General features: G+C 38.3%; 2 protein-coding genes across 3 annotated transcripts; one reads left to right on the forward strand and one right to left on the reverse strand.

Moving 5' to 3' along the window:
* Positions 1-12,222: 12,222 nt before the first annotated feature.
* LOC116159077 lies at positions 12,223-26,620 on the reverse strand. 2 transcript variants are annotated; one of them, XM_031471977.1, is made up of 5 exons: positions 26,534-26,620; positions 12,883-13,188; positions 12,744-12,827; positions 12,605-12,694; positions 12,223-12,558 (listed from the first exon to the last, which is right to left on the reverse strand). In XM_031471977.1, the coding sequence occupies exons 2-5, from the start codon at positions 12,997-12,999 to the stop codon at positions 12,460-12,462; spliced, it is 390 nt and encodes a 129-aa protein (XP_031327837.1). In that variant the 5' UTR covers positions 13,000-13,188; positions 26,534-26,620; the 3' UTR covers positions 12,223-12,459. The 2 variants fall into 2 exon arrangements, with proteins under 2 accessions (XP_031327837.1, XP_031327836.1); XM_031471976.1 differs by lacking the exon at positions 26,534-26,620 and adding an exon at positions 13,501-14,322.
* On the forward strand, positions 21,798-22,319 carry LOC116158726. Its single transcript, XM_031471556.1, has one exon. The coding sequence runs from the start codon at positions 21,798-21,800 to the stop codon at positions 22,317-22,319; it is 522 nt and encodes a 173-aa protein (XP_031327416.1).
* Positions 26,621-26,735: the final 115 nt, after the last annotated feature.

The raw sequence follows: 26,735 nt of genomic DNA on the forward strand, positions 1-26,735 counted from the left end.
TTCGCCCCCGCCCGTTTCGCCCCCGCCGTTTCATCCCCAGCCGGTTCGCCCCTAAACCGTTTCGCCCCCGAACCGTTTCGCCCCCAGAGTTGTACCCCTACATTTAACCATTTGCCCGACACGTTAAAACTGTATACTTAAACGGGCAGAACGTGCCCACTGGACCCAGTGCATTTTCATTGCTTGTATTCATCTATTAATTGCGTACCTACTGAAATTATTGAATTGTTTATAAATAAGCACAATGATCAGCAAGAATTGTAATGGCTCATATTGAAAATTTGTAATTTTGGACACCGAATATGTTGCATAATTGACACCAAACTTTAATTGCTCTGTAATCAGAGTAATTATATATTCATGACTGCGAATTTGAAAATTTTAGAAAGTGTATACACTCTTTCTAATGACTGGCCTAATGACCGAAATTAATTATGTAAACATTCTTCTCATTGTTGTACGCAAAATTTGTGATTTTAGAGAGCAAATATGCTTATAATTAATACTAAACTTTAATTTCTTTGTAATTACGTCTTCCACAACCATTAAGTACCTGAAATATTGATAATCGACATTCGAAAATGCTATAAAAGCCAGTAATAAGTATTGTCCAATCATTTGTATTGTGTGTTTCGTGACGGCTCGTTTAGTCATCTCGTATTGATAGCAATGGCGGACCACGTTTTATCAAAGCGAAATAAGAACAAACTTGTCCATGAAAACCACATTTACGTTTTCTCCAAAAAACAAAAAATGGAGAACATGGGATATGGGTGTGCGAACTCCGATCAAGCTGCAAGGGTCGAGTATGGACAAACGGAAAAGATGGTGAAGTGGTGAAAACAGTTACGCATCATAACCATGCAGCACAAGCTGCCAGGCCAGCAGCCATTCGATTGGTTACGACGGTAAAGGAGCGTGCCGCAACGACACAGGAGAGCCCACATCAAATTATAGCAAATGTCATCCCACAAGCTCACGCAGATGTTGCTGCAATCATGCCAAAAAAGGATGCATTGAAGAAAACGATCCGCAGAGCCAGACGAGATGAAGAAGCACCTGCGCTTCCAAGAAATATGCAAGAATTGGTGATTCCCCGAGGTTTTAGTGAAATCGTTATTGATGGTGAAGTGCAACAGTTTCTAATGTACGATTCGGAGAATCAACTGATGCCAGGAAGGATCCTCATCTTTTCAACCAGAAGCAACCTTCATCTTTTGGCCCAAAGTCAAGAATGGTTTGCAGATGGCACGTTCAGTACCGCACCAGCTATTTTTGAACAACTTTACACCCTCCACGCCATCAAAAACAGTGCCGTTGTTCCGCTAGTGTACGCTCTCTTACCGAATAAAACAAGAGCTACGTATGTTACATTTTTACAACAATTGAAACGTTTGCAACCTGGACTGCAACCAACTCAACTCATGACGGATTTCGAACTCGCTGCCATGCAAGCATTTGAATTGGAGTTTCCAGGTATTTTAAAGACTGGATGTTTTTTCCATTTATCGCAATCCGTTTGGAGAAAGGTGCAAAGTGAAGGCCCCAAAGCTCGCTACGAGAATGACCATGAGTTCGCTCGATGGATTAGAATGATTCCTGCTTTGGCGTTTGTTCCTGAACATAACGTAAGCGACTCATTCACCGAATTACTTGAAACCGAAGGATTTCCTGAAGAGGCTGTACCCATAGCGAATTATTTCGAAGACACATATATTGGTCGAAGACTACGTCGTGGGCGTCAAATTCCACTATTTCCAACTCAAATTTGGAATGTTTATCAGCGCACTCTTAACGACCAACATCGCACAAATAATCACGTGGAGGGATGGCACCGCGCTTTTCAAGAAACTTGTGGGTCCCAATTTCCAAATATTTTTCGTTTTATTGAATGTTTGCGGAAGCAGCAAGGTATTCATAATTACGAAATAATACAATCCATTGCAGGAAATCAAGGAAATCCAAGAAACAAGAAGTATGTTGCAATATCAGCTCGAATCAAAAGAATCGTTGAAGATTTTGAAGATCGCCATCTTACCGATTATTTGCATGGGATAGCGTACAACTTCGAATTTTGAAATTGTTCCGATTGTACAGCGAAATATGTTAAGATATCTTATTTTTATATTTATATGTAACCTGCTAAAACAATAAAAATAAAATTCTTGCTGATCATTGTGCTTATTTATAAACAATTCAATAATTTCAGTAGGTACGCAATTAATAGATGAATACAAGCAATGAAAATGCACAGGGTCCAGTGGGCACGTTCTGCCCGTTCAAGTATACAGTTTTAACGTGTCGGGCCAATGGTTAAATGTAGGGGTACAACTCTGGGGGCGAAATGGTTCGGGGGCGAAACGGTTTAGGGGCGAACCGGCTGGGGATGAAAGGGCGGGGGCGAAACGGTCGGGGGCGAAACGGCGGGGGCGAAACGTCCGTACCCGCTGATATCATAAGCTGAACTGGTGCCTCTGTTTTCACCCAAGGTTCCAAATCTTCCCGTTCTAGAATGTGTTTGATCAGGGATTTGCTCGAATGTACATGCTACTTGCTGCTCTCCTTCTCTATCAATTATAATGCTATGCAACAGGCATATACATTTAATAAGTTTATCGGCAGATTCGGGATTTACTTCAATTGATTTTTGTAATAATCTCCATTTGGCACTCATAATTCCGAATGCACATTCAACAACTTGTCTTGCTCGAGACAAACGCTCATTAAAAATTATTTCTGAAGGTCCTAATTTTAATACTGGAAAAGGTCTCATTAAATAAGTTTTGAGTGGATAAGCTTCATCTCCCAAAAGAACATGAGGTACTTTAATATTTGTTCCCGGCAGTGGACAATGTCTTGTAACACCTAATCCTCCGTTTTCAAGCTTTTGGCAAAGATTTGAATGCGAAAAAATACCACCGTCAATTTCTTTACCATACGCTCCCACATCAATTGCTATAAATTTGTAGTTTGGTCCAGCAACGGCTTGTAAAACAATTGAGAAGTATTGTTTATAGTTCCGATACATGCTTCCGGAGTGCTTTGGATTCTGTATGCGTATGTGTTTCCCGTCTATGCATCCAACGCAGTTTGGATATTTCCACTTATTCCAAAATTCTTCAGATATAGACTGCATGTCTTCATTTTTCGGAAATGGCATATGTACAGTACCCAACTTGTCCCAAATAGCATCACACGTTTCATAAACAATTCTACCCACCGTGACGTCTGATATTCGAAACGAATACCCCAATGTCTTGAACGAGGAGCCTGTTGCCAAATATCTAAAAAAAACGTTATTAATTGTAACGATTTTTTTTTAGTTGATGAAGTAAAATCAAAATGGAGGGGGCTGCGAGACACATTTCGAAAGGAATTCAACAAGTCGAAAAAACAGAAATCTGGAGATGGTGCAGAATCGGTAGTTACCTCCAAATGGCCATATTATAAAATACTGTTGTTTTTATCTAAAACTGTTGAACGACGTAAACTGCATGGAAATATATCTCCGCAAAAGGAAAACAATGACAACTCTTCTTCCGAGACAGAATCGACATTGGAAGCTGCAGACAATGCATACTCTGACACTCAATCCACCATTCAAGAGTCATCACAGCAAATTGTAAATACAGATATTCACCAGCCATCCACATCTGGTAACAAGGTAACAAGTACATTCAATACACCTAGTAGTTCAACTTTGCAAAGTAAGAAAAACACAAACAATCGTCTAAAATATGCTAAGAATTCCGAGACAAATTCAATGGACGAAAAGTTCCTCGAAATAGAAAGAGCCAAATTGGAAATATTGTCTCAACATAAAAATAGAGAAGGCGGTGATAGTGAACACCAATTCCTACTAAGTCTCCTGCCATTTTTAAAGGCTGTACCTCACAATCGACAAATGTTGGTGAGAAGTAAGTTGCAGCAAGTATTTCTTGAGGAAGAACAATTATCTACAAGACACACGCCCGGAGCAACATATCGTTCCAATGAAACAATTACAACACCGTTGCCTTCCCCAATGTTTACACGGACACCGATTCCTCCAGAGCGTCATTCTATTGTAATGACTTAACACCACATCGTTCTTCATCTTTGAAAAATACAGTATCTTCCGGGGTCTCACAATATTCAAGTGAAATAAGAGAAGATGTTTCCTATCAACAGCCGTTGTCCATTCAGAACTATGTTTCTCACTTCAGCGCATAAAACAATGTATTTCTTTTCTTTGTATTTTTAAATAATATAATTCAAAATGTTGCAACTACTGTATTTATAACTTACCTTATAGTCACACTCAATCGTTCTTCTGGCGAAATGGTCTCACGGAAATTCGACATTTTTTTTATTGGTTCCCTTATGGCATCTAAAATATAGTTAAATGTATCCTGATTCATGCGATAGTAATCAAAAAACTTTTTCTCGTCCTTCTTCAAATCATCATATAAATGATGAAATTCTCCGAATTCTTTTCGTTTTACTAATATGTCATTAACCCAACACTTTTTTCTTTTTAATTTTAATCGCCGTCTAACAAGATAATTATTTTCCAAAAGAAAATGATCCATATTATTAATAATTATAGTATGCTTATTTGATAAATCATCACTACATACGACTGACTTCGTACAATGCGAAAACTTGTCTAGTGGACGATACACATTATGCGAAATCTGACGAAATTATTCGTCCGATTTCTGACGAAAACGCATCCAAAGGACGACCGGCCTTATCGTGCTAACGGACGGACAGACATCACAAAATTATAAACTCGCTAGAAGCTGGTTAATAACCAGTGGTCAATTAGAAAAACAGCCAAACTGTACAATGTACTGTAACGTTTCCGTTTACATTTAAATTAAAATTCCCGCTAGATATGAAAATTTAAACTCAAGGTAACCAACAATAAGAATTTTGATAAAGGTAACTGGTAAGGGTCAAGGGGTTATCGAATGTGGAGGGATAGACGTGATTGAGCGTAAGAAAAATGGTTGTTAGAGGATGAATGATTGAATGAATCCCAGAATATTGTTGTACCTAATCCTGTAAGAAATTCAAAATTAATACCCATATACGCCTGCCGTACTCGGTTAAGTACAGTCAATTTTTGCTTATAACGACATCTCTCGTTAAGTAATCGCACTTGTTAAGCGCAAAACAAATCCATTAGATGCCAATTGAAAACTGTAAATCCTAGAAACTATACCAGGGTATGTTTTAATACAGTGATCTACTTGACAATTTGTGATTTGGTTTGGTGCGTGTAGTGCTGGTAAATACATTTTATTTTGCTTTTTGAATAAATTCTATCAAATACTTACCAACTATGTATATTATGCAGCATAAGCATACCTGCGGTAATAACCTGCTCACCTGAGCGACTTCAAACAAGTGTACTCGCACGAGTACAATGGGCTGTAGTGTAATAGTATTTGTATGGTACATTGTTGCAGTCATGGATGCAATATGCACAACAAGTTTCTTCGGACGGAAGAAGTTTGATGCCCTGCCGCAAGCACTTGATGATGTGGATGATTTTGATGGCGCAGTAGATATTGTAGTACTACCCCCAGCTCCCGATGTACTAACAGACGAGGAGGATTTTGACGATAACGATTTGACTAATACTGCTATTCCTAAAGATGTTCCTGGTTCCGTGGAACTTCATTTTATTGCCGAAGAAGGGGATGCCAATATAGAAGCGGAAAGTGATTGGAGTGATAGCGACGATGAACCGCTTGCTGCAAAGCGTCCTAGGAAAGCAGCAAAAATTGTCACAAAAAACTGGAAAAAATGTGAACCAGTGTACACAAACCTGGTCGGCTCGTTAGCCGGCGGAGCCAAACAAAGAGAAAATAACGTAACGCAAGCACTTGAAGGACTAAATCCTTTAGAAATTTTTGAAAAGTTGGTAGACGATAAAGTGATTGCACACATAGTTTATCAAAGTAATTTGTATGCACAGCAAAGTAACCGACATACATTTTCTGTAAATAGTGAAGATATGAGAACTTTCATCGGTATTCTTCTTTTTTCGGGATACCATAAATTGCCCAGAGAACGGTTGTACTGGTCATCAGATGAAGACATGGGCGTACCATTTGTATCAGAATGTATGGCTCGTAATACTTACCTGCAAATAAAACGAAACATCCACCTCGCTGATAATTCAAAACTGGACAAGCAAGATAAACTCTTCAAAATCCGTCCATTTATGAATTTGATAAATTCAAAATTCCAACAGTGGGGAATATTCCATGCGACTCTCTCAATTGATGAGGCAATGGTGAGATATTTTGGAAGGCATTCACTCAAACAGTTTATAAAAGGAAAGCCTGTCCGGTTCGGGTTCAAGGAGTGGATGTTGTGTAGTGCAACTGGTTTTTGCTATGCGCTAGATGTTTATTGTGGAAAGAATTATGAAGGTCAAGGTGCATCTGGACTGGGGTTAGGTAGCAATGTAGTCCTTTCAATGTTAGATGTGATAAACCATCCAGAAGACCACTGCATATACTTTGATAATTTCTTTACGTCCATGCAACTTCTGGCGATTCTCAAAGACAAGGAATTTAGATGTTCAGGCACAATAAGAGATAATCGTCTTTTGCAGTGCCCCTTAGAAAGGTCCAAAAGCTTGCAAAAAAAGGAAAGAGGTTTTTACGACTATCGTTTTGAAACTAAACATGAAATACTGATTGTAAAATGGAAAGACAACAAACATGGGGAGTAATTTTGATACTGTTTTACCACTGAATAAAGTTAAGAGGTGGTCAAGAACAAAAAAAGAAATGGTCACCGTAAACCAACCAAACGTGTATAAATCATATAACGCAGGAATGGGCGGTGTAGACCTGACTGACCAGTCCGTCAATACTTACCGTATCGGCATGAATGGTAAAAAGTGGTGGTGGGTGATATTCACTCAAATACTGGATGTTTGTGTCACCAACACATGGAAACTTTACAATTTGGCGAATGAAGAGAATAAAATGGATCAGTTGGAGGTGACAAGATATATTGCAAGACATTATATTCGATCAGCAGTTTCGAGAAGAGCTGGTGGTAGATCAAACGCTCCAAGACCTAGTGTTACGACACCAGCTAGCATCATCCATGACAACATCCGACACTTTCCAAAGAAATTAGAGAAGCAACTTAGATGCAGTGTTTGTCATGCCAGAATAAGATGGTGCTGTAAAAAGTGTCAAGTGACAATATGTATTGAAAGGGAATGTTTTGAAATATATCATACTAAGTAATACATTTTTTTTAAATTACACTTAGTAGTGCCCAGTGTACTCAATCGAGTACATATGTTTTTTTTGTTAGTAATAATTACAAGTTTGTTTTGGTGGTCATTATATATTCGTATTAATGCAGTTATCTAAAAAAATTAGTTGTGTGAATTTTTTTTACCACGGTTTGCATTTGGGCATATATGGGTTAAATTGATTGATACATTTACTACATACATAAACTAAATTTTAGATCCATGCCATACATATGTGATATTTCAAATGTCTAAGTTCCAGTAAAATACATATCTGGGGCTTGGTTCTAAAAGGGCCAATATCAATAATGATGTATTCAAGAAAACTTGTTTTAAAGTTTTGTGCATAATTACTGCTCTTATGTAGGCGCTCTACTATTAGTAGTTAGTTGTTTTGTTGACTTAAAATGATTGCGCTTTTACTCTTTTGCCCTTAAGATAACATCATATTATGAAAACTAATTTTTTTGGAAAAAAAACTGACATTGGCCTTTTATGAATAAACAAAAAATGGAGGAAAAAAGACTTTGGCCTCTTTTCAAATTCTATATTTCTAAAAGTAACTTACTATACAACAAACATTTCATGTAACAAAATAAATTTCAGTACTAGTCGGCAAAATGATACTCTTCATCTTCGCTTCCACTGAATGTATCGGAGGCTGTTGGGGATATTGTTATAGTGTTAAGAAACTGAAGATAGTATGGTCTACTGCACTCATCAATATAGGGTAACTGGTCTCTCAAATGCTGCATTTTATTACTAGGAATACCCAAAGGTTTCGTGTTAATTGGCAATAGGGCGACACTTTCAGAATTTCTAGTTCTTTTCCTGAGCAATGTCACTGTTTTGAAAGGGTCATCGTCACTAAAAGAAGTTTTGTATTGTAGCAAACCAAGGAACTCGCTTGAGTATTGGATAACTCTTATTTTAGACCACACAATCTTTTCACCTAACGTGTTTGTTTTGGAATGCTGAAATTTTCCTGATAACAGTGACTTGAAGTTAAGGAATTCTTGTTGCTGCATTTCATGAACAAAAATAGGAGGTCTTCTAGAAATTGAACGGATCAAATTGGCCCAATCTCTGGGAATGTCTACTTTCACTGTGGTCAACTTTTTCGTTTTCTCAATCGCTGCATGGATAGTGTCCGCTTCCATGTGCGTATGCCCAGGCACCAAAAATTTATGATAGATGTTAATCTCTCTCCCTTCTCTTTTCATTTTTTCTACAATGGTAAGTAGCATCACTGAAACTAAAATGTTTCTATTTTGACCAGGACAACAGTCACTGTATAAAACTGCTTCAGTGATATTGGGAGGAATCTGATTCAGGTAGGTGTATAAACATGAAGCAATCTCTTGTCCACCTCTTTGAGCTATCGTCTCATTCCAGATATAGCATTTGGCAGAGTTAGTAACCCCCTGAGTTTCAAAAATGGTAAGATTAAGAGTCCATAATTTTCTCTTATAGAATGATATGCTGCTTTTTAAATAGGGGGTTGGTAAGCACTTCTGCAAATCGAAACTTATTACCAAAAGATGTGGATTTGTTTTACATGCAGCTTTGTCTTTCTTCTTTTTGTAAGCGAAATCAGCTAGAGCCAAGTGATCGTTTTTTTCCATTTCAATTTTTAGTTTTTCATTTTCTTCCTTGGCTGACTTTAAAAGAAGATCATACCTATCGCATGTAGCACAGGTGTCATTATAAGGGGTCTTAAAGGATATATTAAATTCTTCAACAAAAATTTTTCTATACATAGCTTCCTTTTTCGGTGTTACATTAATTTCTTGGCAGTATTCAAGATAAAGTTTATACATCTTTGAAACTGAAAGATCAGAAGATAGTAGATACTTTTTTGTAGTCTGCTCTCTTGAATAATGACTTTCACACACAGGAAACATTCGAATATGATGTCTTATTATGTCTTTGTCTTCTTCTTTTGTTTTAGGATGATTTCCATGTTTTCCTCTAGCATCGTCTGGACAAATCTGTGACTTAGAATTGCGCTTTTTCTCTACGATTATCCGTACTTTCTTTAATGATAGGTCAAGTGTTGATCTAAAAAAAGTTTGACAGACTTCAATTCTTTCTGTGTGCTTCTCGAAATAGTAAATTCTGGTGTAATGTCTCCTACTTTCTTCATTACTGCTTCTTAGCCTTTGTACTTTCTTCTTTATTTCTTGAATGTGATTGGCTATAAACTGATTTTGTGCCTCGTGTGATAGATTGTAAAATGCCCTGAAAATTGCTTGCCTTTCCTCGTGTGAAAATTTTTCAAAGCATTTCTTCCTACATTTGCAACTATCTTTCAACGACTTTTCGGGTACTGTTTTACCTTTTATTGTTGTGTAAGCTTTTCCTTTCATTTTCAAACTCTTCCTTCTATTTTTGTCCCAATTATTTGGATTGCGCTTCCGTTTCCTACTCTCCTCACCTACTTGCACCTTTTCCCTTCCTCTTCTTTTATTATGTTCATTATTTTGTGGCTTCAATGTATTGTCCATCATTTCGCCAGAATCTGCCGTAATGTGTGTTACTTCACCTAAAGTATTATCATTCTGATCAGAATCTGAATCATCGCTTTCATTCTCTTCTGGTTTATATTCATCATCAGAACTTCCTTCATAATCACCATCTATTTCATCGTTGCACATATTTTCTCTATAGGACACAGAGAACTGGTCCCTTGATCTTAACTGCAATTTATTTTGATTTTTAGGTACAGTACCGTTACTAGAATCTGCATTTCTCAAAACCAAAACTCTACAATGTTACTTACCGTAGTTCTCAACATAAACCAGAGGGGTTACCTGATGCTTTTCTATCCTCTGCTCTCTCTGAATGAGTGTCAGGATTACGAGTATAGACGGTATTATTCATGGATTCTGTAATAAAAATGGTACTGCTAATTGTAATTCTTAGGTGTAAGCAATTACCAATCCGTCCAGCCTAAATTATAATTTCATCACAAATCTTCCCTTTACTTGACATTTCTGCCTCACAACGCATTTTCACTAATTGTTTACCACGAGACAACATACTTGCACGCATAAAATCGACCGAAGCCCGGAATAAAAGCCTCTGTTGCAACTTGCAATAAACGAATTCTAGGTTAAGTATAGGTTGTCAATCGGCCAATGTACGCGATCTGTGACGCCATCATGCGGTAAAGTTTTATGATAAAAAGGCCAATGTCAACTTTGGCCCATTTAGAAGCAAAAGTAATTGTTCGTATCCGGGCCTATGTCTACATTGGCCCTTTTTACTACAAGAAATCTGTTCTATCACAAAACAACTTTGGCCTTTTAGTACTTTGTATCTGTTTTCCTATTGCATATAGACATTGGCCCTTTTTACACATATAAATTTAGCTGGAATGTAGTTCCGTAGTACGTATAGGCCAATATGCAAAATAATTGACATTGGCCCTTTTAGAACCAAGCCCCAGATATGTATGCCGATGACATGCAGGTATACTTATCTTTTCATATTAATAACGTACATAATGCCATTTCTAAATTAAATGAAGATTTGAGTTCCATATATAACGTTTGTACTCGCCATGCTTTGCTTTTAAATCCATCAAAATCCCAAGTTATTGTTTTTGGTAGAGACGCAAATAATTTGACTATCCCTTCCATCACCATTAACAACGATCGTATACCTATTGTTAGTGCCGCTTTTGGATCTCATCTCACAAAAGCGATGCGCTGAGTAATTATTCACATCTCACAGGCCACATCTTCAACTTTCACAAATTTACCGTCTTAGCAAATGAAACCAATACCTACAAAAGAAGATTCTTGGAAATGTGCCACATCCAGAACAACATGGAGATTTGTGTTAACGAGAAAACGGACATCAATGCCCTCAGCACAATCTACACTTTTTTATTATCGCAACCCTACACCAAAAAGAAAAAGAAGGTCACAAATACGTTTTTTGAACAACTTCCTACATAACGCAAGTCCTGTCACCTCCTATCATAACGTCCTTCTTTCAGTTTGGGAAAAAATAGTTCTAAATTTTCAATTAATCTTACACCTAAAATTCTTCAATTCAATTCAGTCTTGGTTAGTAAATGACTACCAATGCAACCATTTTGTTCTGTTAGGCCCGTTTGTAACGATACAATAATAATGTACAATATTTTGTACATTTTCTATCTGAACAGTTTTTTGAATGCGTGTCACGTTGCCCAGTATCATCGCTGTATGCAACACCGGCCAAATTCTGCCCAGTTTTTAAATGAAAACATGCGCACTGAATATCGTAGTCAGTAATATTTATGAAGAAAGGTTGGTACAACTAAGATTCAAGTCTAATGTCAAATGGATCAGCTGTTGTTATCCTTGTAAAAGTGTTGGATTATATTTCATTAAAAAAATGTCAGATAATAGCGATAGCGACCTAGGGGTTAAATCAGCTGCTGCTGCTTTGTTTATTGCAGTAAGTAGTACAATTGCTGACCATATTCACACACCTATAAAGTGGCGAAACACAAGGAAATGGATTATGAAAAGACAGGAGGGAAAAGGCATGAGCTCGCCGAATGCTTGAGAGCGCATTCGGTATACTAGCAAATCGCTTCAGAGTTTTGCTTAACCCTATAAATTTATCTGTGGATAAAGTAGAATTAATTACTCTATCGTGTGCTATTTTGCATAATTTTTTAGCTAGTCACAATCCTGCATACATCACTTCCGAGGGTGTTGTTCATAATGAGGTCAATATCGAGCCTATTAATTGTAGATTATCAGGAAACAGAAGCAGTACCCTAGCACGAGATATTCATGACGAATTTAAAATTTTTTTAATACTGTAGGCGCGAGGGAGTGGCAACACTACCAACAAAATTATGAAACATAACATGTAGCAATGAAAATGGATATTTATTGGAATTATATTACAACTTAAAAATTTGAAACATGTTTTTTTGATTGTTTTACTCTTTTGAATAGAAGTTTAGTAATTTCTTCCTCTACTTCAGCTGCAATGTCTTCATTCATTTCACAAAGCTTTGATGCTACAAAGCTTGCAAAAATACTATGCTTTGACTTTGTTTCTTCTTTTTTCAATCTTCGTTTATCTGCTATAACGTTAGTCAGGTTGTCCATTGTCCCTACAACCTTGCTCAGTATTTCTGGTTGCTCTTTTCTTTTATTTTTTGATGACGAACGGACCTATACTGTAGGTGCTGGTCTTTTAGGGGTACGGGTAAGTAAATTCAACGTCTCATCTTCATCAATCTCATACGTTTCTCTGAATGTATTATCCTTATCCTACAATAGAAAGTTTATAAAAAAGAAAGAAAGAAAGAATGTTTACTTGTGTTTGATCTATTTCTTCTGCTATTGTATCTTGCGCATCATCATCTATGATTGACGCTTGTGATTCTGATGATACATCATCGGGACTCTGTTAAGACAATTATTATTAACAGTGTCACGCAAATAGGAATACTTACGTAACTATCATAGGATTGACGAGGTGTTTGATGTTCTAACACAAATTTAATTTTGTCATAGTACCAGAGGCTTGGAGTATAACCCTGTAGAAAAATGTTGTTATTTAAAAGAGAAGCTTGGGTTTCAACGAACACTTACATCCTCCCCTGCGCCAGAACAATGTGATCGTTGTTGTTTACGATATTCTACCAAAGATGTAGTTTTTAAGGAGAGAAATTTGGTTTTCATTTCGCCAATGGTTACTTGTGGTTTCATTAATTGCAACTCTTTTCCGAGGGCCACGCTCCAAGCTAATTCGCTTTGTGCTGCAAGCAGCAGCGAAGTTCGCTACGAGCGAATTTGAACGGGCGTTGGATGATCCGACGCGCGTTTTTTATTAGCGTCAAAAACAATTCTATGAGAATATTCCACAGTCTGCACGAAACAGACTCCGCGCATCTGCGTCTAAAACAAATTATTTTGTTTTTGTCGCATTAACTTATGAACATCAGTTAATTTTGAAAGTAAGCTGGATGCAGTTTTAAAGTTAAAAGTTTCCATCAATTCTGCGTTGCGTTGAGGAATATCAATATTACTATTACTTTGAATTTGATATTGACGTTGAACTAAAATATTACTACATGCCTCAAGTTTATTTTTTATGACAAATAAATGTTACCTATATAATAATGCAGTGCTTTCATCCTCTTAACTTATTGATTTCGCATAAAATAGTATCATAATTAACATGAAAGGTACTTAATTTTTCTAACTTACTGTTAATAACGGCAAGATCCTTCCTGCAATCCTCATTGTCCTTATGTAAATTACCTAAAAAATGTTTCTCCTCAGATCCAAAGGATTCTACTGCTCTCTCTAAAGTCATCTTTTTCGCACCTCGCAAACTTCCGCATTATTTCTACACTTATTTTCACACACGCGTTCGCGAATCACTTAGCGGTGCTCCTTTTTCGTGGTCCTCGATGGTGTGGATGGCCGGGGTGGGAATCCGGGATCACCTAATCCTTTGCCGATTTCGCTCTTCTTCAGATCATTTTTTCCCAACCCTGCTGTTTCATTAATTATTTCCTCTCTTCTCCTGTTGACTTGGGAGTTGCACATCGTTCACTGTACGTACTATTTAACTTAATTTATCTAAAATATTTTTAACTGCTCATGAGCTTCGTTTTGGGTGGCAGGCTTCGATTTGGGTGGCAGGATCGCCATGTGGGGTAGGGATTATTTAGTGATAAGGCATTTGGGAAAGAGAATTTATTTCCAACTTCATTGGTTCGATGCAAGTTTTATACACTCCTTATTAGCAATCGTCGTCAAACCCGATGACCTGTCAAGTTAATGTCTGCGAGTTTGCCATCCTCGCTACTTACCTTGTCTACATTGCTGTAATAGCCAATTTCATTACATATCGGCGTATATCCTGGATATTGACTTTTACACAATCATACAGTTTAACAACCTCATATTATTACACTACACTGGTGCATTTTTATGTGGCTGCCACTTTGTGGATGGAAAAAGAGAAAATGGACCAGAATTTTTTTAACATAATTTGAATAAAATGTTCACATTCGCAAGCCCCGAGAAAAAGAAAATTAAATTGGATCAGAAAAAGTATGAATGCAATTCAATAAATGCATACATAGATGCTGTTAATACCTCAACCGTACAAGAACAAAATATTTTTATATTATATATATATATATATATATATATATATATATATATATATATATATATATATAGAAATTGAGAAACGCGGAAGTTGCAGTGCGATAATTTTGTGTGTAGTGTCGGTGGAAGCGCGCTAAAAAGACGAATTTTTTAGTGCAAGAATGGAGTAAATCGGCTGGTAAACAGCGGAGATACGATTTTTTGAAGTTTTGCGTGTTTTTGGTCGGAGATAAGGAGACCGCGTGGTTGCCAAATTCCAAGGGAGCTATCCGATAAGGTTGCGAGTGGTACCAAAAGGTAGGCCTTAGGTTTAGGAACGTAACCCGCACCGGGTCGCCCTTATCGGCCCACGCCCTCGGGCGCTGCCGACCTATCACTTTCCAGGCGATAGCGACTGATAGGTCGACAGGGGCGGAATGGGGTGCGATAGCCGGTCGGGACCGGTGGCGTTTGAATCGGGTGGAAAAGGCGAGTGTATAGACACCAGACTCGAGGGGGTGGGTTCAACCCCTGCGCGCGGGGTGCAAGTGCCTGCACGTGGTAGCAGGGTGCGGAAGTAGAAGGGTAGCACGCTCGGGAAAGGGGTCGGTGGAAAGCCCATAGTGTGCCAGAGTGGTGGAGGCTAGAACGAACCTTATCGGGTCGTGCGTGCGGAAGTGACAGTCCTATCAGCTCCCGTTAAGAGGAGGACTGATAGGCCAATATAGGCGGAACGGTTGATAGGATCGAGGCGGGAATAACGGCGTCGGGTTAGTGGTGCTTAGCGGCGTCTTTTGACACCCCACTCGGGGGGGTGTGAACTACCCCTGCGCGTAATAGGGGGCAAGTGATAGGACATAGTGTTGTGTAATATAGTAGCTTAGTTTAAGTTTAGCTTAGGATTACAGACAAGGGTTTAGTGGACATAGTAGGGTAGTTTGCGAGTGCGCGGAGTGAGTGATAATGTCGGACGCAGACGAGAGGTATGGGACGCCCATGGCCGGCAGACCCAGGCTTATGAGGTCACCAGTACTGTCTGTAAGCAGGAAGGAAGGATCCGGTGCAGAGGAGTTATCTGTACGCCCGGGAGCGAACTCTCGGATGGATGAGGTGGTTCCGGAGACCCCGTATGGTGCGACGATACAAAGGGGGAGGAGAACGGAGAGTAGGAAGAGGAACGACAGCTCCTCGACGGAGGAAGAAGTGTGGGAGGAGAAGTCTAGGCCTAAGAAGCTCAGACGGAGGACTGATGAGGGGGAGGATACGGTGCTGGTATCTCCCAAGTCGGCGGTTAGTGACCTGGGGGACATCAGGAAGCTACAGACGGAGGAGACCCTGATGGGAGGTGAAACTAGGCTGGCTATAGACGAAGCCATTCAGTTTATACGAGCCTCGACGAACACCCACACCAAGTTGAAGGAGACAATAAGGAAGATCGACGCCAGGTTTAGGGCGTTGGAGAACCATAGGGCTCTCATTGAGAGGAAGTGGAGTGCGTATGTGCGGGCGTTAAAGGTGGCAGCGGTGCAGGGGAAGACTGCGGTGGTAATGATACCTCAGATGAAAGTCGCGGCCCAGGGAACCACGAGACCGATCAAAGCAACCCAGGACATCGAGGTACAGACAAGCCCTCGTGCAACATACGCGGAGGCGACGGCGGCTCCAACGGCGGGATCCAGTGGAATGGCTAAGAGTAAGCGGGTAGAAATACGCGAGACGATGACCGAGTCAGAGGAGGAGAAGACAACTAAGGCCGTGAGGGAGATCAACAAGGCGAGGCAGAGGAGATCGAAACTGGTAAACAGGGCTTCCACGGGCGGAGATTCGGAGGAAACGGGAACGGAAAGGGACTGGACCCTGGTTGAGAAAAAGAGAAAGGGAAAGAGTAAACCTAGAGGCAGCGATAGCGAGGGGACTTCGTCGGCGGCGGCGGCGAGCATAAGACGGCGACCGAGATCGGAGGCAGTCCTGATAAAGCTTAAAGGGGGGAACGGGATGGAGGACATCCTAAGGAGAGTTAGGCAGGTCGATATGACGGGAGTCGACACGAAGATCGTGGGCATTACGAAGACGAAGACGTGTTATATAATATAATTGCCTCTCACATAATCGGATTGGTGAAACGTTATAAGAAGATGTTAGTGCCATTTTAAGGTTTTGTGAAAATCCATCTGCAGAGATTTCTACAGAACACCGTTTTTTTTAAACAATTTGAAGGAATGAAATTTATATCAAGATCCAACGCGTCATAAATTAAGCAATACTGTAACAACAAGGGTCCTAAAAGGAAATCCAACATTAATAGGAAAGTCTTGTTCTGCTTATTTTATGCATATACGTTTTCAATTAAAAATTTACCATAATCGGAAAAAACATTGCGTTTAAGCGACGTCGACTGCCAAGGGAGAGTAACGTATATGCGGAAAAACTAATCAACGATGTGCTGTTCCAAGCAGAGCTTGGGGAGCTCAATAAGTAGGTATACAAAAATTACATCGGAAAACAGTGCAGTTCCTCACGTGTTAATAGATTTGCAACCGATACAATTACAACCACAATCTAATAATTGGTATCCACCAGCAGCAAACAGTAATTACCAATTACATAATTTACAAAGACCTTCTAATAGTGCTACTTATAATGCGGGTTACAATCCGTCACATGAGGTTCATAATGATTCTTAACTCATACCGTACATATATTTTATAATGTAGGTATAAAATATGTATGTTTTTACTGTTGTTTTGTTTATTTTTCAATAATAAGAATTCTTTCCATTTTCGATTACTTTCGATGGTCTAAGTTACTTTTATGTTATGCTTTTTTCTAAAATGTATAATAAAATGTTTTATGTTCCTTTCTAGTGAGTGTGAATAAACGAATTAACAATAAATTCCCATTTTTCTCTTACCTTCATGTATTTCTTTTGTAGCACTTTATAAATGGCTTCACATGTTTCAGGAATGATTTGACTCAATGCTTGGGGAGATATTATAAGTGAAAAATTGTAGGTCTTGGTAGTTTCGCCCAGTAGCTAAAAATCTGAGCGGTGCAGTTAACCGTTCATGTGCAGTTATTGCAGTTCTCATGACTGTATCTTGACGTTTTATTAATGGTGTAACTAGATTCAAGAGTTCTGTATACGTATCTTCATCCATCCTGAGATAATTACGCGAATCATCTGGTTCCAATTTAAGTTCCTCTAGTAGGTTGATGTGTGAAAATGTTTGCCGTTTTAAAAGCCACCCCTTACTCCACACGCGACGGCGATTTTTTACTTTCTTGTTTTTTTTCTTTGACTATATGCGCACGCCACTGCCACAAGAGGCAATTCATTGTCGTTTAAAACATCGTGCGAACACCTCAGCACCCAGCTAAAAACTGTGATTCAAGTGAGGAGGGGTACCGCCCCGAAAGACTACCACAACAACAGCCGTCACAACAAGAGGGGGGGTCGCTGCAACCGAAGACTCTCAGGGAGCTGGCCCTAACCACCTACAGCAGCCTAAAACACATGGAGCCAGTACACCGGGCCAAGCTGCTGGAGGCAAGGATGAAGACGACTGAGTTAGAACGGCAGCTGGAGGCGGCGAAAAAGGATCAGAATTCTACGTATAGTCGTATATATGGAAAAACAATCTGTTAATCCAGACGGGTACGGTTCTTTCCTAGATGCCCTAAAAGTAGCATTTTCCTTATATTTATATTTAACCTAGAATATCCCAAAACGTATTCGACATCGTTAAAACTACTGCAGAGAATGCTGCTAAAAATTCACCCAGGCGCAGGATCAAAAGCTAAGCAAGTTACCGCCACCAGATGAAAAGTATTCAATTTTATAAACAATTTTAAAAAGTTGTGTTAACTAGTGAATGAGACAAACTATGTATATGAATCGGAGATGTTGTATGTAGGTATTAATAAATATATTATGTAAAGTATGTATTTTCCAAAATAAAAATTTTTAACTACATTATGCATGTATGCAAGACAATTTTTTTAAAAACCGGATTTAAAGAAATTTGCAAAAAGTTAATTTTTGAAGGATTTTGCCTTGGTTTGCCAAATTGGTTCAAACTATAGAGATGGCATTTTATGGTTTAAAATTTTATTCATCCGACAATCACATGTTGAAACTTTGCGAGCAGTACCTACTAAAATGTCAAGTACAAATCTTACCTGCGCAACTAAATCCAAATTCCTTTGTTTCGCTGCAGTTATAATTTTCGTTTCGCCATCTAAACTTTCAATGTGAATTTTGACAAATTCGTCTGCTCGCAGGGGTAGTTTTTGGTTTGAAAAATTCTGTTTAATGTGGTTAAAAGTACTCTCCACACTAGCTGAAGACCCAATCTTAGGAGCATACGGGTACACATTCTTCATAATTGCGGTCCAAAGAGGTAGTGTCGGGGCCAGTGGTAAAACGTCTTTTGCAAATTCGGGCAAAACTTGTTTGTTGGTTTCCGCGATCGCCTTCTTCATTAGGATCTGCTGCAATATTTGTCCGATACCCAATTTGCAAAGCGGTTGTCTTTTACAGTCTGGTGCTCAGGTTAATTTTCATCATCAGTTTCTCTTTTCTCGTGGCCAATAGTTTGATCGATTCTGAGATCTAGTTCCACCGTACCAGTAGCTAGTCTGTTTTTTAACCAATTTTTTTAATTTCACAAAGTTGTCGACCATTAGAGTTGTTTATTTATTTATTTATTTATTCATTTATTTTGCCTTTATTTTTGAGTGGGCGGGGTTTCAGCCAAGGCTGCTCTACCAACCCAACCCACTATACATTTACAAATATCCATGCCCGAACCCGGATTCGAACCAGGGACCCTAGCACCACAGTCCAGCTTCAACTGAACTGCGCCACACGGGCCGGCCCCTCTGTGTCTGAGAATGCCACTATAAATTGAATGAATGCACCAAAATATAGAAGATTTAAATACCTTTGACATTTCCTTCATATATGTCAGCATTATGGATGCATTTAATACTGTATTCGTAAGTAACTTCCTATTCATCCATGGAAACAACTTTTCATATTCTTTATAATAGGCTTTACTGGAGTTGGATTTTACACCTACCAACGTTTGTTTAGATTTTACAACAATCGTTTTAATGGACGGTGTATTATCGTTTTCAACGGAAATTGTTTAATTCACAAAGACGATGATTTTTATAAGCAAACGTCAAGTGACATTTCCATGGCAATCGTGAAATTACGAACACCCAGCCCACTTAATTAGACATGTATTCGAGTATAACGTCAATATCACTTCATTGTATTTCCTATTTTTAAATTATACTGCAGGTATAATAAAAAATACTATAAGATACACGTGTATAATTGGTCTTTAAGGCACTTGCAACGTTAAAGGCACTCCGCTTTGCGTCGTGCCCTTAAACTCGTTGCGCGTGCTTTAAAGACTTGATTATACACTTGTATCTTAATATACTATTACAGAAATTCCTAAATACGTATACATCTGAATTTTTCCAGTAATAAACAAAGAACGGAGAATAACCAATATTTCTTATAGAACACGATAAACTTTGCTCCTGCTTATAATAAAATAAAGTAACTAGAGTATCATCGTGCAAACGGGTACTCTTCAAATATCTGTTTTGCAACTCTTAAGGTCGACAGATTCGGTAAATCAGCAGGTTCATTTTCCTAATTCCATGTATTCTGATGCTAGTTGATTTTTAACCACGGAAGCACTCTTATTTTCTTTAGACATAGAAACTACGACTTGATTTCTTTTCGCCCCCGTTAGAAATCGTTTTAAGTTTGTTACCTATTTATGCTGTCGGCAATTGCGGCGAGGTAACTTACGTCCCGCGGCTAACTCTCGCGCGGGCGTGGTGGTTCAGAACGAACGCTAAATGGATGCTCGGGAGGCGCCAGGTCCTTATTCCTAGTGACTCTCCTGCCGGACCTACAGGAAGGGTATTGCCGCAATAAAAAAAGGAAAGAAAACAAAATTTGCGCCACTAATGGATATTTAATGTAAAATAAAAATAGTTAAATTCTTCCTCTATTCTCACAACTAACTAAACAAGCGTAAGGTAACTCGAAGCGGCTTTAAGTTTCGCGGTGACTAAAGGGACTTCTCCAAGAACCCCCTTGCCAACCAATACGCAATACCTTTGGTAATAATGACCAATGATTAGGACGGTCGAACCCTTGTAGGAAGCGCTGAAAGTAGTTCAGAGTTTTTCCGCAGGCTAATCGAACTTTTCGAGAGTAATTCAGTCAAGGCACCCCTTTCAGGTTTACTGAGTGTGGGAAGGTTTTACGTGCGCAACACCCGGCAAACCTCAAGGAAGTATCTTGGGAAATTGGTCTCTCACAGCGAAGGGGAAGCCTGGGGGGCTAATTTAGAGTTTGAACACAAAAAAGTAGTAGTTATTTTCCGTTTTTTTTCCGTTTCCTTTTTTTTTAAAAAAAAAATATGATTTAAACTTTTTTTTTTGATTGACTTATTGATTTAATGGAAACCAAATAAAGACTATTATTATTATTATTATTAAAATGTACGTCACGATTCCTAATTATACCTTAATATTGAAAGTATCCAAATTTTAAATGTAGGTATACGTCTATTACATGCACAAAGTAATAAAACGTGATATTGGTGAGCAATATTGGAGATTTCAAGCTCCGAGTTAATTTAATATTTCACAGCCGACTTTCTATGTTAAAAGTCAACCGTACACAAAATACCCTTAGAAAATTTTTTGTGTAGAATTTAATACTGAATACTTCTTGTAATAGGTCACTTTGTCATAAATATTGTATTTTGGGAGATAAACGTGAAAAACCAGTACCATCTACGGCACAACGGCGGCCATTTTGTTTTTTAAGTATAAGATTAATCTGCCACTAGTGGCTACTGTCCACCATCCAAATACTGATTCTGCATGTTATAAAGAAAGAGATTGATACCTATCCCATGCTTGTATCATCAAAAATCATGTACACTTGCAAGCCGACTATTTGGTTTTTTTTTTCTGTACAGGTTTTCAAAGGTCCAGCACGTCAACATACTCATTCCGCTGATTGGGGAGATATAGCAGCTAAGTCGATACAGCATTCGATGAAATGCATGGCGAATGATCAGTCGATGATTAACCCCTCCAAAATATACTTGCATGTTATAAAAACAATTCCAGCACATGGCGAAATTAACCGCCAAAGAACACCTAAAAAGAACCATTAGAAGGATTCAGGCTAAGAAGCTTTCCTTCTCCAGCTACAGTGTAAAGCATAAACGAACTGCCTGAGTCCTATCAAGAGCTAGATGGCCGTAAGTGGTTGCTTATGGATACGGGATCCCAACCGTCAATTCATTTTCGCATCGTTGGATGGTCTTCGACAACTATCAAAGAATTCATTTTTCATAATGGATGGAACCTTTGATGCGGTTCCTGGGATTACTTTGCAACTGTATACCATCCATTCAGGCATTGTAGGAACTGACAAGTTTTTGCCTTGTGTTTACGCTTGCATGATGCACAAAAACAAGGAGAGTTATATAACACTATTTAACTGTGTTAAAAAAGCAGTGAAGACTCAGTACAATAAGTTACTCGAACTCCTCTTCGTGGCAGTCGATTTCGAAAAAGCGGCGATATCAGCAATTAAGGAATGTTTTAAAGGAGCTGCTATTTCTGGTTGCTTATTCCATTTTTCGCAAATATTATGGCGGCGTTTACAGTCGATTGGCCTTCAATCCACATATCAAACCAAAGACGAACAGGAACTTAGAAGCTCATTCCATTCCCTCATTGCATTAGCATTCGTGCCAGTAGAGGACATCGAGAAGGTTTTCGACGATGTTGTAGATTCATGTGATGAGAGGGTACTCGAAAAATACGATACGGGAAATGTGAACTCTCTTGACGAATATTTCCCTCATATGTAATAAATGCCATTTACAGCGATAATTGCACTGTAGAAAGCGAAAGAGCCCTGCGATAATTGCACTGTCCATATCCATGGCAACTGGCAACTCCTTTGGACAATTTCACAATACACCGATAATTTATAAGTAGGTAACGTCAGTTTGACAAGTAATGCTTGTTCGGGAAATATTCCCCTAAATTACACTCGTGCATCAAAATAAACCTGATAATTTTTTATTCAAGCATGTTGTCAGTAAAAACTGCATTCGGTCATTTTCATATTTTGTTAAAAGAGCCCTCCACCTTCGGTGTCGGGCGGGGTGCGATTGTCTAACAACCTGGTGTGTGCTAGGTCTCTTACTTGGGTGTATAGGGCACTCGATCTGTGGCTTTACTATTATGAGCACGACGAAGTAGTAGCCGATGGCTTACCTATGATAGACTAAGTATTGCTTAGGGGCTTATTTATAGCCTACACACGATACACTTACAACGGTATGCTCTTGCGCATCTAGAGTGACGTCACGTGCGAACAAAACCACAGAATATAGAGCAAAATTTCGCTTCTTAGATCGACAAATCACACTGATTTTGTGTAGAGATCGTCGCGGCGGGTATTTCCTGTGATTTGGTGATCGTATGAAATAAACTCGAATCAAAAATATTGGCCCTAAACATGAAGTGCGGCTTTTTCAGTAAATATTATGTAATTAATGCCTTATTAAAAGATGGAATTTCTCTTCCGTTTCCATTTTATTTTGATTTTCATTATTACGTGGTAGTTTTAAAGTAGGGAAAGCATCAGGTTTCAAATGTCCGCTGTTTTTAAAAGTAGGTTTAATTAAGAAATCGTTCCCTTAGCGGTGCTTCAAAACGGCTGGCTTCAACATGTTCAGAGCAAATACAGGCTATGGAATTAAACAGCAATGGAAAGACTTAAATACACCACTTAATATTAATGTAACACCATTTTTCAAGTTAATTTTGTCATTACGACGACTTGCAACAATCCATTTTTGAGAAAAGTTTTCAATTTTCCGAAATCGAAAGTATTTTATTTCCGTTCGTTTTGTTTTTCTATTAGAATATTAGAATATTGAGCCACTACAGAACCTGGCATTTTGGAAATTTCACTAATGATTAATTAGCTATCAACAAATTAACGCTAAACCTCGTAGATACAAGATACTTATAAGTTGCAAAACTGTCACGCGTGACATGTGTACTACTAGATCGGTCCTGGCGTAAACATTTGAATTTTGGCGCCACATGTTCGCAGGTGACGTAATGCGCAGTAGAAAACGCGTTTGAGAAAAATAATGAGCATACCGTGTGTAAATGTATCGTTGCGCCTAACGATGTCGTTACACAGCGATTATCATTCGGCAACGACTTGCCCTATTCTGTACTCTACAATGGATCGTTTCGAAACAACAATATGGCGACAAATCTGTGGTTATTTTACGACAAGCCCTAGCCACTCGTTGAGTCGTTATAAGTACCTATAGCATATACACACCGGCAAGATGGTAAAAGAAAACTGATGCCATTTGCGGTACCTACTCTGTTTAACGTACCTAATCCGCCAAAAAGACTTGACACTCAACGTAAGAGCTATTATAAAGTACGAAAACATACTTGTATATGAATTTTGTACTTAACAATGATTTAATAGCGAAGAACCAGTGACAATCATAAGGAAGTCTCCCATACACATTCCAACGAGAGCAACAAATTCATGAAGATGAAAGTTGAATCTATGACAGCTTTTGAAAGGGATTGCGCACTTATGATGAAATGAAAATTTCCGGAGAAAGTAAACTTCGATAAACAGAAGACGATGTTTTTTGGTGAACTGGGAGACACAACTAAAACTGGAAACCACTTAACAGTAGTTGCTCTTAGAGGCCTGAATACCCGTTAAAACAGATAGTTGATTGCCATGTCACCGGACCGTCTACAAGGATCAGATATGAAAAGCCTAGTGCTAGGAGTAATCGATGCCGTAGAGAAGATTGGGTTAAATGTTTGTGCTATCGTGTCAGATATGGGTGGAAATAACAGAGGATTGTGGACCGAACTAGGTGTCAAAGTAACAAGATCTGAAAGAATAAACAGTTTTTCCTTCAATGAAAAGAGAATATTTGTATTTGCTGATGCACCACATTTGCTAAAAAAATGGAAACAGGCATTGCTCTCATCAACTGTTTATCTACCAAATAATGTAGTTGACAGTGAAAATTTACCTACTGATGTAATTAAAGGTAAATATGTCGCCGATTTGTATAAATTGAAGTTAAATAGTGGCACTGGATTCCGATTATTACATCACTTGTCAAATTGACATTATTAATCCAAATCAAACTAACATAGTTTTAACACACAATTTGGAAAATGTTCATAGGCTTGTATGTTATAGCATTGAATTTATAAGTATTCAATGGTTACAGCTGTTGTTTGTTAACGACAACATACAGAATAGACCCCTTAGGGCCGCGGCCGGTTGTTTAGGTGTTGGTTAACCAACAAACTAAAGTTTAAACTAGAGATTTAGAAATTTTACCGTTGTATAGGTTATAGTTACAGTAAAAGTACGGTTTAAAGTAAAGAAAGCATTAGTAACTTTAAACCACGGTCGAAGTACCGTTTAAACTCCAGATTACGGATTAGCGCAGTATTTTTATTAGATTTTTACAAACCACGACACATTCTGGAAGTGCACTATTATTTGTTAAAAATGGTTGAGGACATATATGATATATTTCATGACTTAATATCATGAAGCGCCTCGAAATATTACAACATTTAGAGTAAGACCGAATCATATGGAAATGTGGAACAATCAAGAATTTAGAATATCTAAAGGATCAGTCGAGATACTTCTACAGGGCAACACTTAGAATATCCAACAAACCAGTCAGTAGGCATTTAATATAATCATTGTGTTTACATGAAAATTTACTTGCAGAAACCATGCTGTTCAGCCGCTGCATCAATTACTAATTACACTAAGGTTTTATGCCACAGGCAATTTTATTATTGTAGCATCAGATTTTGGGGGTATCGATAAATCAACCACCTCTAGAATTATTATGAAGGTATCATCTGTAATTTCTGGTATTGCAAGAAAATACATCAAAATGCCTTCAAATGAAAATTTCCGAAGAGTTGCAAATGGCTTTCATAACTTAGCCAGGTTCCCTAATGTTGTTGGAGCTATTGATTGCACCCATATACGGATACACTCTCCAGGTGTGTAATTGTCGTTAAAATATATCATGTAATATTTATTATTGCTACAGGAGGAGATAATGCTGAACATTTTCGTAATAGGAAAGGCTGGTTTTCTTTAAATGTTCAAACAGTCTCTGACTCCAACTTAAAAATTTCTAATATAGTAGCAAGATGGCCTGGATCTGCTTCCGATAAAACAATTTTTGCCAACTCTCGAATAAAAGCAGAATTTGAAGAGGGGCGATATAGGAATGGTTTTTTAATTGGAGATTCTGGGTATACGCTTACAATATACAGGGTGACAATTTGAAAACTTACCACCCCCCATATCTTAGTAAATAAACGAGATATTTAAAAAAATCAAAATACGTGTCGGTAATTCGGAGGGGGAATCACAATGACATAGTTGGCGACGCACCCCCTCACACCCCCTGCGCCCTAGCCACCCCAACTTTTAAATCTTAAATAGTGACTCCCCATGTGTGATACGTCATTGGAAAGCTCTGAAAAAATGCTTTCCAACCATACCAAATAGCATTAGGTTAGTAATTATCGTGCAAATCAAAAAATAAACATGGAAAATCGTATTTAACTTGAACTTCCAAAGCCGACTTGACAGCAACTCATTTTTGATCGCCAGTTATAATCTATTCTCAAACTCTTGTCGAACCTTTTCAAATGTTGGTTTTGCAATATTTCGACATTCTTGAATTATTCTCCGTCTTAGTTCGTCTATGTTCGCCGGTTGCGTTTTAAATACGACAGATTTCAAATGTATCATTATTAGCTTATTTTTTGATTTGCACGTACGGCCTCAAACATACAATAAGAAATTGCAACTGAAATTATTAGTGAATTAAATCTTATAGACTTCATGCATTACTACCTTCATCAATCACTACATTATTTGGTGCAAAATTAAGTGCCTCTGGAGGTGTGAAAGGAGTGTCTGCAAGTATGAAGAATTATACATTTTGATTGGTATCATACATCCCATTACCTTCAGTAATTGCAGTATCATTCGCTGTGTAATTATGATCCTGTGACAGTGAACACGGAACTGCATCACTGCAACACCACCACCAGTCTTGTAGCGTTCACATTTTTCTGCAGCATATTTTTTTCGTGCACCTTTATTTAAGTTTTCCCATTTTCCTTTTAAATTTTTTACAGTACGCTTAATTGGTTTAATGGATAATTCA

The sequence above is a fragment of the Photinus pyralis genome, unplaced genomic scaffold, assembly GCF_008802855.1.
Source record: "Photinus pyralis isolate 1611_PpyrPB1 unplaced genomic scaffold, Ppyr1.3 Ppyr1.4_LG1, whole genome shotgun sequence".
Classification (NCBI taxonomy): Eukaryota; Metazoa; Arthropoda; class Insecta; order Coleoptera; family Lampyridae; genus Photinus; species Photinus pyralis.

Bases quoted from the DNA above. Each gene is read 5' to 3' on its own strand.
- LOC116159077 (XM_031471977.1), bottom strand. From the start codon at position 12,999: ATGAAACCACAAGTAACCATTGGCGAAATGAAAACCAAATTTCTCTCC. The intron at 12,695-12,743 runs GTAAGTATTCCT...TTGTCTTAACAG, and splicing joins GTCAATCCTATGATAGTTAC to AGTCCCGATGATGTATCATC. The intron at 12,559-12,604 runs GTAAACATTCTT...TTTCTATTGTAG, and splicing joins AAGAAATAGATCAAACACAA to GATAAGGATAATACATTCAG.
- LOC116158726 (XM_031471556.1), top strand. From the start codon at position 21,798: ATGGATGGAACCTTTGATGCGGTTCCTGGGATTACTTTGCAACTGTAT.